The sequence below is a fragment of the Poecilia reticulata genome, chromosome 22 (genome assembly GCF_904066995.2).
Source record: "Poecilia reticulata chromosome 22, P_reticulata-male-v2, whole genome shotgun sequence".
NCBI lineage: Eukaryota > Metazoa > Chordata > Actinopteri > Cyprinodontiformes > Poeciliidae > Poecilia > Poecilia reticulata.
The window spans coordinates 6,596,216-6,610,295 of NC_088851.1; the positions used below are offsets into that span (position 1 = coordinate 6,596,216).

General features: G+C 37.7%; 1 protein-coding gene across 1 annotated transcript; it reads right to left on the reverse strand.

Moving 5' to 3' along the window:
- Window positions 1-1,154: 1,154 nt before the first annotated feature.
- lgmn (legumain) lies at window positions 1,155-12,801 on the reverse strand. The gene is made up of 14 exons (XM_008398954.3): window positions 12,643-12,801; window positions 12,164-12,332; window positions 11,846-11,943; window positions 9,296-9,377; window positions 9,100-9,182; window positions 8,881-8,956; window positions 7,754-7,816; window positions 7,613-7,679; window positions 6,321-6,439; window positions 4,897-4,986; window positions 4,605-4,814; window positions 4,346-4,516; window positions 1,806-1,873; window positions 1,155-1,619 (listed from the first exon to the last, which is right to left on the reverse strand). The coding sequence occupies exons 2-14, from the start codon at window positions 12,305-12,307 to the stop codon at window positions 1,577-1,579; spliced, it is 1,314 nt and encodes a 437-aa protein (XP_008397176.1). The 5' UTR covers window positions 12,308-12,332; window positions 12,643-12,801; the 3' UTR covers window positions 1,155-1,576.
- Between the last annotated feature and the right edge of the window lie 1,279 nt (window positions 12,802-14,080).

Consider the following 14,080-nt stretch of genomic DNA (forward strand, 5'->3'; position numbering starts at 1 on the left):
AATAATAATAAATAATAATTGAATTGGGAATGTGAGGTGGTAAACTTAAAAAAATAACTGCATGGTTTGCGGTTAAGGCATTACGTGAAAAAAATAATTAATTACTAATTACTGAATTTATTTAATTAAGTTTCCAGCTGCAGAAAGTCAGTAAAACACAAAGAAAAGCAAAACCTGGCTATCTGCGTGACTCATTTTGTTATTAATAGCCACCAGGTCAGATTGTTTTTGAAAAAGTTAGACTGTAATTGTTTGAGTATGCAATAAAACATCTCGCCACATGATGTCGCACTTTCATTGTTTATGTTGCTTGTTCCCGCAGGCGTGACGACGTGCACGTATCAAAGGCCGGCCTGTAAATCTGTGCTGCAGATTCATCTAAAAAGTCAAGCTGAATGTTATTATTTTTGTCGAGAAAAAATAAATAAAACCAAAAGCAGACCACATCAGCATAAACACATTATGTAGAAGTGGAGGAATGCTGGAATTTTGTGAGAATGAGTCATGTGATGTTGACTCATTTATTGTCATTGTGACAATAATCAGACAACTAATGTTGAAGTTTTGACCAAAGTCATGTAAGAAACTGAATCATGTGATATTAGCTGATTGGTTATTGTCATATGTCTTGATAGTCAAATGATAATTAGGCCAATCGGTGACTTTAGATTTATACATTTATTTTAGTTTGGCTTACTTTCCCTTTTCTCAGGTTTAGTTAAAGTGAAGAGTGGCATCTTGGTTCACATAGTTCACAGGGTGCATGGCATCTGGATGTGTGGAAGGCATGTTAAAAAAAGGTCCTTATAGCCTATCATCCGGATTAAACACGTACTCTTGGGAATACCAGGAAAATGGGTCATTACTAGGTCTTTGAACAAGATAATGAACCAAAAAAGTAGTAATAAAATCAACACAAAAAATAAAATAATCTGCCTTGATATGTAGGTATCTTATAGCCCTCAAATATATAAAAGAAAAAGTAGAATTAAGCATATTTCCATAAGAAAAATATCTATAATTTCCATTATGCATTTCTGGCAGATTTAATGAAAATGCTATGATTTTTACTACATACATGCTTTATATGTGTTTGAATTCACCTAAAAGGTAAAGTAATAAAAAAAAATAGATAAATAAATAAAAACTACCAGTTCTGGTTTGTCACATTTTAATTTTAAAATCTCTGAAGTACAATAAAGTATCTTGAGACTCAACCAGCTTTCATGGCTTAGGGATCATCCATTACATCTCAATCAAACATCAAAGACACTTGATCTGACAGATAAAGCTCAAGAGGAATCCCAGTGTTATATTTGTCCTATATTCTTTAAAAAAACAACAGGCAGAAGCAGTAAACCATCATCGACAAACTTCACAGTGATAGTGCAACATCATCATAAAGCGTAAAAATTCTAGGTAAAATCAAACAGCATGGTAAAAACGTGCTATAGTGTGTTCATGAAACAATAACGTCAACTCCACATCAGATTGATTCCTCAGCAGTGCAAAATGAAGTTTCTCAGCTCTGTCCAGAAGCTGCTCAGTTTGAGGCCAAAAGTGGTTTTAGTGGTTTTTACTTGCTGAAGGGACACACAGCGTCCATGGCCATGAGGATGCTGGGAAACAAGAAAACAACACAAAATTACCCACGACTGCTCCACATAAGCATTCCTCTCATGGACAAAACCGCTTTTACAAAGCTGAGTCACTTTCACATTAAAAATAACACTTCAGGTTTAACGGTTACGACATTACAAACGCAGAACAGCAACGTGGTTTAAAAACAGGGAAGTGGACGTTACCTCTCAGCAGGGTATCCCCTTTCACACAGGTTCACCAGAGCATACAGATGCCTCAGCGCATACTCAAACTAAAAAAAAAAAAAAAAAAAGGGCATTACACGTCAGAAATGTTCCCACAGTCTCCGTATTACTCCAACACGTAAATAATCAGCCAGATTCAAGGTTGCTACGGGCGACCGAAAGGTCAGGAAGTTCCAGCAGAAGAAAAGAACATTTTCTGATTCCAACGTTACAGCTGAACGAGAAACGGCGTGGGGAATCCATTGACTTAAAAAGAATATGTAAATCAGGGGCGTCCAAATATTTTGTCACATGAGCCAAAACTCTCGCCAAAGGGACTTGCGGGTCAAAAAATTCCCAAAATACTGCTTTTTTTTTTTTTTACCTACTAAACAATAAACTAAGTCACAATACTTTAATTAAAGCAAGCAATCTTTTTGCTGGAAGGGGAAGTGTAACTATTATAGATTCAAAATCTTAAAAGGGTTTTTGCTTCATTAAAAGAAAGTGATTCACTCTGAATATTTTAATGTCTCAACTGGAAATAATAGAACTTCTTTTTGTCAATTCTGAGCATTTAAAACCAGATTTAAGTCTTTTTTTTAACTGAAAAATACACAAAGCCTGAGTATTGAATACGTTGTATTGTAGACAAAATCTTCTATTGTGAGATTTTAATTTGTCTGTAATCATTTTTGACCTGATTAAAAATAAAGAAAATCTCATTCTTGAATTGCAGTTCTTGTGGGCCGCACAAAATCTGTTAAAAAATGGCCCCCAGGCCACACTTTGGACACCCCTGATGTGAATGATTCTTTTTTTGAGGTAGTTAACATTCTGCAAAACTAGAAGTAAAACATACTGTAATGTAGTTTATTTCTTTAAATTGTGCTTTTCTGCAAATATTTAAACTTTCACAGTTTGTCTCTTTACAATCACAAAATGAAACATAAATTACTGAAATTTTATGTGGTGGTTAGACATAAACTGGTGTATAATTGCGTTACAATTGATTGTTTTACTACCTCTGTATTCAGACCCCCTTTAATAAGTCAGTGCAATCACCTGCTTTGAACTTCACCTGTTCAATTCATCATCTGAAACAGTAAAGAACAGAATACTTTGTATTCTATTATTGGATTTATTAATTTTCAGGTTACTTGGTTATAGATTTCCTGACCTATCTAATCATTTTTTTATCTCAGGTGTATGCTGCATATTTCACATTCCAAACATACTTAGGTACAAATGTCCGACATTTTGTCACATTCACTAAAAATGAAGATTTGTGTGGAGCTGCTGGAAGTCGATAAACAGAAGATATTACACAGCAGACTCAGAAATGCTCAGAAAATCTATTAAAAAGCAGAACGTTTACATCAATTGTTTTCTTTTTAAAACCTTTAGTTGTATTACTTTAAAGGTCCATCAGCTTACAAACTATCCTGTTATCCTCCTGTCAGAGCGTGCCAGCCACAGTTTTGGATTAATGCCAGCTGTGTGCGACATTTCTGATGAACAGTCTGTCAGTCAAGATGCATTTCCTCTTTCGAAGCAGAACCAAACTCGTGTCACGTGAAAGAATTTTAGTCATACAGTCCAAAATGCTTGCCTCATCAACCACAACGATCTGGATCAGTCTGATCGCTGGTCTGAGTTCAGACAAGAAATCAATAGCAATAGATAATACGCCTCATAAAATATTTAATATTGAGAGTATTCACCGAACTCCGATCCAGAAGTGCACAGCATTCTGGGAGATGTAGGCAGAGGAAATGTTTTAGCCACTCAATATCTCGCAGCCAGCTAAAGCAAATATTGATGGCATGAACTAAGTCACTCACTCTTTGGGTACCTAGCAACTAGGGTGGGCATTTATCGTATCGTTTATCATTTATCATGATGCATTTCTTATCATGATGTTAATTTTGATTTATTTTTGCCACAATAAATTCTAATCAATGATATTAAAAATCAAAATAAATTGTTAGGATTGTTAGTTTTACTACTTTCTTCATTGTCTCTTCAATGAATGCATCAATAAATATCAATAAACTTGAAAATATGAGTAAATGAAGTCACTATGTGCTCTTTATTGACACAAATAAATTGTTTTATCAAGTGGGAATGTTTCCAAGAGCAGTATTTGTGCTTGTGAGGCTATAATTGCTGTGCCACGCAGTCACATCCATAGTTACTAAAATAAAAAGTGATTAACATTACATATCTTTGCTTTTATCGTTGTCTAGTAACACTAATAACACAAAATATCGCGATAAAAATTTAAGTCCATGTTGCCCCTACAATTTACTCAATATCACTATTGAGTAACTTGCACAGCAGCAGTTTTGGGTTTCGCCAATGTGCCTCAAAACGGCTTAAAAATAAAAAACGTTTTTAAAATGTTATTTTATGGCAGCATTCCAGATGTTTAAAACCAAATTGTCGATATCGACTGATTTGAAACGTTTATAAGGTGATGCGTCTCTCAGCCACTCGCCGTCCAGCCCTGTTCAGTGACTGGTAGCGTTGCCTCTTACCTCAGGCTTGTGCCAGTTGAAGCAGCTGCGTTTGTAGTGGTTGACGGCGGCCTTGTAGCAGCCGTGCTGGGAGAGTTCGGATCTGTTGTTCAGAACCTCCTCCGTCTTCAGCATGCTGCCGGTCACCTTCTCCACGATGTGGCGCATGGTCTCAGCCAAAATCTCCTTGACCTGAACGCACGCAAACGAATCATCAGTTTGAAACGTCCAAAGTTTTGGAGCGCCCCCATTAGGGGAGGAGGGGGGATTTCTTCTCTACCTTGAGGTGGGAGCTGATCTCCGCCAGCAGGGCCCTCGCCGCTCTGATGTCATTGGAGAACATGAGCTTCCTCTTCAGGATGGCCAGGGGGACGTCGGGGCTCGGGGTCAGGTCCTTCTCTGTGATTGGTGGGTTGGTCACCTGAGGAGCAGGTGGCCTGTATGTTTTTTTGTTCCCCTGAAACTGGATGACCTTCATGTGGGCCAAAGTCTGCAGACAGACATAAGAAAAGTGAATAATAAAACACCCAGAATAAACTATAGACACTGCTGTGGAGTTTCACGTCTCTCACCTTGTTGCCGAACTGCTGGACGTGGCTGGTGTTGGTTTCGGTCCTCACAATTTTAAACTGCTTCAATAGAGTTTCCTTAGTCAGGTCCTCCTGGGAACCCAATGTCACACCGAAAATAAACATGAATATTTCCTCAAATAACCCACGCTTTAAAAACAACACGTTTTCTCCTACAGTCTTGTGTAAGAGAAAAATTACCGCATCCGTTCTGATTTACAGTAAATGTTAAAGGTGAAGTTTCTGTTTTAAGTTTCTTGTTCCTCCAACAGCAGATCTCTTTTATGTCAGATCTCATTCTTCTTTTCAAAAACAACTTGCTGCAGCTGCTTTTACAAACATTCACCACTTCCTGTTCCTGCTCATCTGACAACAGGTGTTTGGAGCAGAGAACGTATTCTTTTCCTAACCCGTACAGTTGAAGCCACGTATTTACATACACTGCATAAAAATAAATTTTTTATAGAACATTTCTGTTCTCACTGTTTGGCATTAAATCCCATCGAATCTTTCCCATTTTAGGTCAAGCTGGGATTACCAACAATTATTTCTAAAAAGAGAACAAAATCTATGTTTTTGTTGTGTAAATGAATAGCAAAAAGGTCCAGATGATGATTATTACATGGAAGCATAAAGAAACAAATGTAAAGAACTCAGATAAGACTTCAAAAAGAGTGGAAAAAGTAGTTTTTGTGTCTTGGAGGTAATTTATGAAGATGCCGACTGAAGGCAGTCGGAGTCATTCAGTTTATATTCATATTCAGATGGGAAGTTAAGGTTTGGTAATCAACGGGTCCTCCAAACGGAAAATGACTCAAAGGAAACAAGTGACAAAATGCCTCGATAACAACAAAGTCTGAAGGTTTTACCAACTAAAAAATTATGAATAGAACTGAGAAAGTCAGTGTCAGCAACTTTGATATAAGCAGTAAAGTTAATCATATATCATTTAGTCATACAGTTTTAGACAATTCAGACAAACTGCTGCTAAAACTGCTGAATTTAAAGAGAATTAAAAATTTCACAATGACATTTTCATCTGACATAAAGTCAGACTGTGGAGAAAAAAAGGATGTCGTCTTTTTATAGTGTGTGTAAAAATCTGCTTCCAGAATTTTGTATATTTCTTAAAAATGTATATACATTTTTATGAAAATACACAAATTTCTTAACCGTTGTATATTTTAAGAGTTGCAGGAATCTCAGAAAGACAAAAAACTTTTTTAGACATGTTAAAATATCTCAGAGCAGCAGCTGGCTGCAGAAATGACAGTTCACTCAGGTTCCCCACTTCCTAAAACGTTAATCAAGACGTTTCAACACGCTGAACTCAAAACCTACAAACATAAATACATTTAGTTAATTGAAGTAACTGACAGACACACATTTAAAGCCTGACTGGTTCCTTGAACTCTAACATTACGCACCGCGTCAGAGTCCTCCATCCAGTTAACGCTGTACAAGTCGCCCAGGTAGGTTTCCCTTCTCTCGTCATAGTAACAGGCGTATGAAGACTCGTGATCGTTGGCTGCAGTGGTGGCGTACACTAAAAAAAAAAAACACAGGCGACCTCGGTTTACACCGCTACTTCAGCTGCGATTCGACAGACATCTCTGACCAAAATACTTTAATAACTTGTATTTAGCTAACTTTAATGTTTCAAATAACTAAATGAAACCGTCAACTTAAATTGTTGGTTTTTTGCCACCTGCATGTTGTGTTGACAGGTTTTAGCAAACCGATGGCACTTATTGCTAATCTTTTGTCACTTAAATTGTAAAGTAAATAAATGTGTAATGGGTTGTGCTCCTTTAGTTTCCATGAAATGTCAGTCTGAAATATTTTCAAACAGCCAAATCAATCTTTCTTCTGAGTTTGAGGAAAAACGTCTTGTTTTAGCCAGCTGAGTGGCAGTGAGCAGCAACATGTGGGGAAGTGGCAACATGGAATCTCTCGATGCTCTTTAGAACCAGAAAAAAACAATAATTGGTTCTAACTTCCTATTAAAAAGAATTTAAATAATGTGAACAGTGGTTTTAGTGGTTTAAAACTGTAACGCCTAAAACAATCTCAGAGTTTCTTGGCTGGTTCTGACCCGGTTCTAGTCCATATCCTCTGTCCAGGATCATTTCCACAGCCTCTGAAGGAGCAGGGAGTTCTTGCACTATTTACACTGCTACCGTCAGGTAAACAGGAGAACCAGCTCACAGAAACTCAACTTTCCTTCTCAAGCTGTACCAACTTGCTTATTTCATGTTTTCATTATCTTTGTTTTTATTAGTCTAATAAATGTCCACCATAATCTGTTGAATAACCCGGGGAAGTGCATTCTCATTTTGCTGCTACAAACACAAAGAAATGCCAACAAATGAAGTTGATGTTATTCTGGTTACTAAATATGGAAAAAAGTTTCTATTCGAGAAGTAAAGTATATTAAAATCATGATCAGGTGATGATTTCTAGGAAAGAAAGTCTTTGATTCTTGACCTTTGAACTGTAAGCAGGGTCTGTTTATCACGTGATGCTCAAAAATGGCCAAAAGCTTTAATGCTGACATAACTGCGTTCAGACAAACATCTAAAAAGGACCAGAAGGCTAAAAGAGGATCAAAGTCCAGGCTAGACGGGACAAACGATAACAGTAAAGAAGAAACGAACCACATGACTCTGACTCAATCTGTGACTTTGTATCAGTGGCTTCAAGTCAAAGTTCTGCTCACCATCGATGTTATCAGGCAGTTTCGTCATCATCGACCCAGACTCACACGCTTCGATATAAAACACCATCTGTGGAGGAAAAACATGTCAATATTCTGCATCCTTTGACCAGAACGTCTCTGATCTCGTGTCCAGAAGTTCACCTTTTTGTACATCTTCTTCTGATGCATGTACTGGATGGCGCTTTGGAGGTCTTCAACGTGGAGCTGAAAAACAAGAGGAATTTTAACTGGAAGTGGGATGAATAGATGCAGTGTCTGCTATAGACTGACAGACGTTACATCACCAAGGCAGCGGGCGCTGACTAGGGAATCTGCCTGTTTGTCTCCAACGTTACAGAACATGAGAGACAAAGCAAACGACGACAGGGTCAATTTTTTTTTTTTTTGTTTGTTTGTTTTGGACAAACTTCAGACTCAACAGTTTTGCTTGTGACTGTTTTGCATCACTTTGCTGTTCGACCTACAAGACCAACTCTGAATCTCAAAGTTGCAAAGTCAAACTGGTTAACAAGAAGTAGCAGATGTCGGCATAATCAGATAATGTCCAAAACTTCTGCAGGTTCATTCTAGTGAAGTGTCCGTGTGCAGAAACTTTTCAAACTGGTTTATAATCATATAAATGACAGATCTTAATCCAGATTTAAAAACGTAGGTGAAAGCTCAAAAATCTGATCTTTTTCAATCAGAAAATGAACCATATTGAGCATTATCTAGACATGGTGACAACACTCTTCGGTGTGGAAGTAGTTACTGACTGAGAACGACTGAAAAATTTCTTTCTTTTTGTTTTTTGAGTATGAATTTAGAAAAAGCTCAAAGATGTAACAAGTTATGTAAAAGGAAACAATTTTCAACAGCATGTTTGTAGTTTCATCAGCCGGCGAGAAAGAGTGAAACTTTTAGGAGATAACAGGAAGGGTGAATAAAGCACAGCAAATGTTTTTTACGTTTTTCTTTTGTTTGTTTTTCAAACTTTAGGTCTGCATTCTCTGCAATATACACACAAAGATTATGTTTCTGTCATGCTAGCTGTGCTTCACACAAATATAAGTTTGTCAAAAAATGTCAGATGCACAATTCTTTTGTCTTTGTTGTAAAATACGAGTAAAAATGCTTGTTTATATGTGACATCACCTTCCGATAATAATAGTATCGGCTCACAGCAAGAAGACCATTCTGACATTTTCTTGCAATATGATACCCTGATATGAGCAAAAAGTTTTAATCTGCAGTTTAAGTCTTAAGAAAACAGAGACAGGAATCCTCACATCATCGTCGGGGAAAGCCAGAATTCCAGGAGCCCCGTGGTCAGTGAAGTACACAAACACATGATCGTTGGGGCCGCTGCCAAAGAGAAAACAAAAAAGAAAACAATGTTACCAAAAAAAAAAAAAACTGTAAATAAACCAGATTAACCAGATGTGCTGGTGTCAGGTGTTGTCTTTCTAAAACAAAATGAGCTTTTCTTCCTCTTGTTTCCCACTTGCCTCTTCAACACCTTTCCAGAACCACCTTTGACTGCCGAGGCGTCTCCCTTCAGAACCGCCAAGAAGTTTTCTGGGGTCACATCCTGCCAACAACCAAAAAAAAAAAAAAAAAAAAACACAAATAACAAAGTTTACTTTCAAATCATAGCTGTGCCATTTACAGTTTTTCCACTGAAGCTGGTTCTGAACGACTCACATCCCCGACGTAGTCTTTAAGCACTCCCTTGTACACATCGCTGCCGTTGGGCTTGTTGATCAATATTCCAGGGGTGGGGTTTCTGGAAACAACAAAATGGTTTGAGTTCAGAAAAAAGGAAGCGCAGAGAGCTGACAAAGGATTTTGAAGAGCTGACGAGGAAACAGGCGAAGGATAATGATTCATGTGTCAGGTGACAGAGCAGGTGAGAACGCTGCAGCACTTTGCTGTTTTTATATTCAACAATCACATGACGTCGAGCTGCATATCATCGTCTCCATCCCAGAAATCACGTCATTATTTGGATAAAACAAATCTGTCTGCTCTGTACGTACTGTATAAGAGAAGCCGTGTTGGCTGTGTTCGTTATTCATTAACCACTGACCCCGATCTCCATAATAATGTCACATTAGAGCACAATACACATGTAAAGAGTAACTTCACCCACTTTCTGGAGTCAGAGATAAGGAGGATCGCTGTTGACTGCATTTAAAAGTCAATCATAGGCTGCGTTTAATCCACCATGCAGCTCAAATAAATATGTCAACAGAGCCTATTGCTGAAGAAATGACTTTTTGTTGATATTAAAATAAAAAAAAGTGAGTTATCATGTGGTAAAACAATATTTGATGCTTCAATTGCAACAAAACCACTGATAAAAGAGAAATTATTTACAGAATAACTGTGTAACAATTAGAAATCTGATTGAACAGAAACATAAAATTTTCTTTATTTTTTTTCAACAAAATGAGCAAATTTTTAGTTAAAAATCATAGTCCTTGGGTTTTGTTTTTTAATGAAATCTCTATCCTAAAACTGCTGTGTCTGCGCCTCTTTCACCCGACGTCGGGTCAAACCGACTGATAAGGAAGCACCATCAGCGTTTCCTCGTGACTTTAGTCGAGCCTCTTCATGATTAACGACACAAAGCTGGTGTGCCACAGCGACAGGGAAGCTGGATTTTTTTTTTGGTTTGTTTTACTGTGGTTTAAAGATGTGTTACAAGGATGCCCCCATGGTGGAAATATTCCCAACGACTTTCTCTGACTGTGACAAAAAGACTCTATTGTGCTACGGTTATCACTAAATAACACAAACTTAGCCGCTTTATTTTGAAAACTAGCTCACTGGCAGATTTTCCGTGCCTAGTATTTGTATCTTTTGCATCTTTCAGTGATCTTTTATACCAGGGTTGGATTTCAAAAGAAAAAAGATTTACCGAAACACCACTCTAACAATGTGAAGCATCTTAATCTACAAGAGGAAGTACCAGTGTGACAAGCTCGTCTTCTTACTCCTCCTGTATTTGCGGCACACAGCCAACCAAGCTGGCTGGCAGCCTACACTGTTATTTAGCATGTTTGGAAATAATTAATGGAAAGCTGATTTAAAACCACAGTTAGAAATATTTCTTAAGCAGACAACAAAATAAAATCAGCTGGTTATTATTGTGTTAGTCTGTAAAGAGCAGTTGGGGGGGAAAGTTGTTCATTTTAAAACCTTTATATAATTTAGAGAATGTCTATTTACAACAACACTATTGTACAAGTAACAACTGTAAAGATCAATATTTTTTATTATTGTTGCAGATCATTTTATTCATTACAGTTTGAAATATTTGTATTAATAATGTGATATCGAAAGATTAAGTTTGTTTTATATAATTAAATGGTGAAAACCCATCAGATTAAACACAGCATTTTGTACTTATATGTTATTACTCGTAAACGCACTAAGTGCAATACCATTTAAAAAACTTGTTATTATTACTTTTTAGATTAAATATGCAGTAATAAATCATTAACATTAAGTGTATTTAATGAGGTTCTTTATAAACTCACAGGAAAAAACATGACAGACGTTGGGAATTTGTCGTAAAAAAATAAATCACTGCACAGTTAACTGAAGAATGCTGTGTAATTACATGCTCCAATTTTGACTGGAAAGTTAAAAATGTTCCAAGTTTGAAGTTGAAAATATTTACTAAAAAGTCCATATAAGTTGGGATTCTGACTGGGAAATTGTGACATGCATAAAATCCTTACATGTCATAAAAATAAAACTTTTTATTTGCACTTGTGATCGTTTGTATGTCTTTAAATGCTTCACACAGACGGCTCTATGCAAAAATGTGGAGAAATGCATTGCAATTGGCACATATCGTTGATAACTGAGCACGTCAAGCAGCAAGTCCCACCTCTCTCCAGACATGGAACTGGAACATGGTGAAGTCGTATTCATATTGCAACTTCAAAATTAATCTGAACATGACATAAATAGCTGCTGGAATCTGTTTCTTTCACTGCAGCACTGCTAATTTGTTGCATTGCACATCATAATATTTCTCCTGAGTGAAACTACAGCCATCCCAAGTACCACCAGTGGTACATGCACCACAGCTTGAGAACCACGAATGTAAACAGATAACAATCCCTCCAGTAAGTTCATTTGTAGTCTTATAACTTATTAAGAAATGAATAATAGGCATACAGTTTCTGAACTCTTTAGAAGAAAGGAGAAGTACAGAAACAGTAAGAAAAGCAAACTCACTCCTGGTTTTGTGCCAAGTCATCGTACATCATGACCACAATCTGCTCGTCCGGGATGCCATTCCTGTGGACAATCTGGTAGGCATGGCAGACGTCGGCCTGCGCGCGAGGAAAACACAGACCATGCGGGTCAACAAGCACGTTGATGCGGTGAAACAAACTTCCTGGGAAGCTGGGAAAGCGCAAAGCGACGAGGAAGGAAGCTTATCTGCAGTGCAATGTGTCTGTGTTATCTGGGGCGAGTGCGGGTTTCGGGGGAGAAAAAAAAAACAAAAAAACATGAGTCATTCCCACAGCCCCGCGTTTGTCCCAGTCTTACCTGGTGCCTGTAGTTGTACCAGCCGTTGGAGCCGGCCACGATAACCACCCAGTGCTTCCCAGAGTCCGGCTCCTCCGGAGCGGGATACCCGAGAACCAGCCCGACGCTGAGGCCGAGCAGCGCGAGCAGCACGGACTGACGCATTATTCTGTCGCCTAATTCAGGAGCCCTGTGTGCGTAAGAAACAGAGTAAGACATTCTTTTTAGGGAATTAGAACCAAGTAAATACTACCACCGGGACAGAGTAGCGGCACACATATGGAGGGTTAGGCACAATAAGACTGCTAACCAGCCACCTGATGCCTGTTGTCACATGATACATCCATTCTGGGAAGCTAGCAAAGCCGTGGGAGCAACAAAGTAGCCAACTACTTTTTATTTTTAAAATAAAAAAAACCAGTCAGATATTTCTGACTCTCCAACGTCACAAAATAATGCAATATTTATGACAGAAATAACACACGTAGCTGTTTTATTACCTTTAATGCCTTGGTTCAGACGGTTCTGATGAGGTGCCTCAGCTAGATGTGCATCCCGAAACGACTGGCAAGGCAGGTTTATAAGCGACGTCGGGAATAGCGTATCAGCCAATCAGAGCGCGCGGTGGGCGGGCCTTGACTGTAAAAGATCATGTGATTCAAACAAACTCAGGCATAGACCTGCCAGCATGTTTTTCAATGAAACCAAAAAACTAGGGCAGACAGTACCTTCAAAATCAAATAGGATCATAGTCCTAGTGGTGTGGAATTATGAGAGAAAACACAACTTTAATGATATCAGGTGTTAGAAATAAGATACTACAAATAAATAAAAAAGAATACTTGACTACAAGTTAAGATCAATGTAGTGTCACTTTGCTTTTAAGAACTCAGGTTGCTATTTTTTTTAAAAACTGGGGTAGAGTGTATTCTCCAACAAATACAGCTTCTGTGTCTATCCAACGGTGCACACAAAACACAGCTGGCACACGATTGTAGCATAGGTGAAGCCCAGAAAGACACAAATGAATCATGATCACAAGACTGGTGAGCCACACCTTCAACTGGCTCTTAAAAGCACCAGGGCTTGATCCGTATGTTAAAGTTAGGGGCAGATCAATAAATAGAACACAATTTATTAAAAAGTAGTTTTCTGAAAATTTCAGACCAAATTCATAAAGGGATATTACAATCCCCACTGGTTGCCAGTTTTGTACATTAAGTTGTGTTTGATATTTCAGGACAGTTTTTAAGGTACTTGTTTATTACAGGTGGCACTAAGGTGTTTAAAACATTGTAAAATGTTTTGAAAGTTTTCAAAATGTAAGATGTTATATTGATCTAGAGCTTTACAGCAATTATGTGTAGATTGTTTTGACCATTTTTAATCACCATATCTGCATCAACTTTTCAGAGTATGCTTTTATAGTTGTGGTCTTAATATGAGTCTTTAAGGACAGGACTTTAACTAGTTTCAGTTCTTCATTATCCAGAAGGACAGCATGTATGGTGTTCGAATTTTTTACTCCTAAATTTAGCATAAGTTTAATTAATTTTCGGTGTGTGCAAAGGACAAGGAGCAAGTTCTTGCTGCTTCTTCAGGGTTATTTTGCTATAATAAAGATGACTGCGTCATCGGCATACAACTGCACATTAACATATAAACATTACATATTAACTGTTCCCTATATGGGCCCTTGGGGGACTCCTATTTTTGAGTTTCTTAAGGGCGATTTGACAACATTGACCACTGAGCACTTTTATGGTCTTTGCACTCATTTTACACTTTGCTTTCCAAGTTCTGAGCTAAACATAGTAGGGATTGGTTTTTCCCTCCAAACATTGGGCATAACCCCAGTTATTACACTTGTAGCATGTAGATTGGAACAAATTATTGTTATTCTTTCATCCAATTTTCATCATTAAGCATATATATATA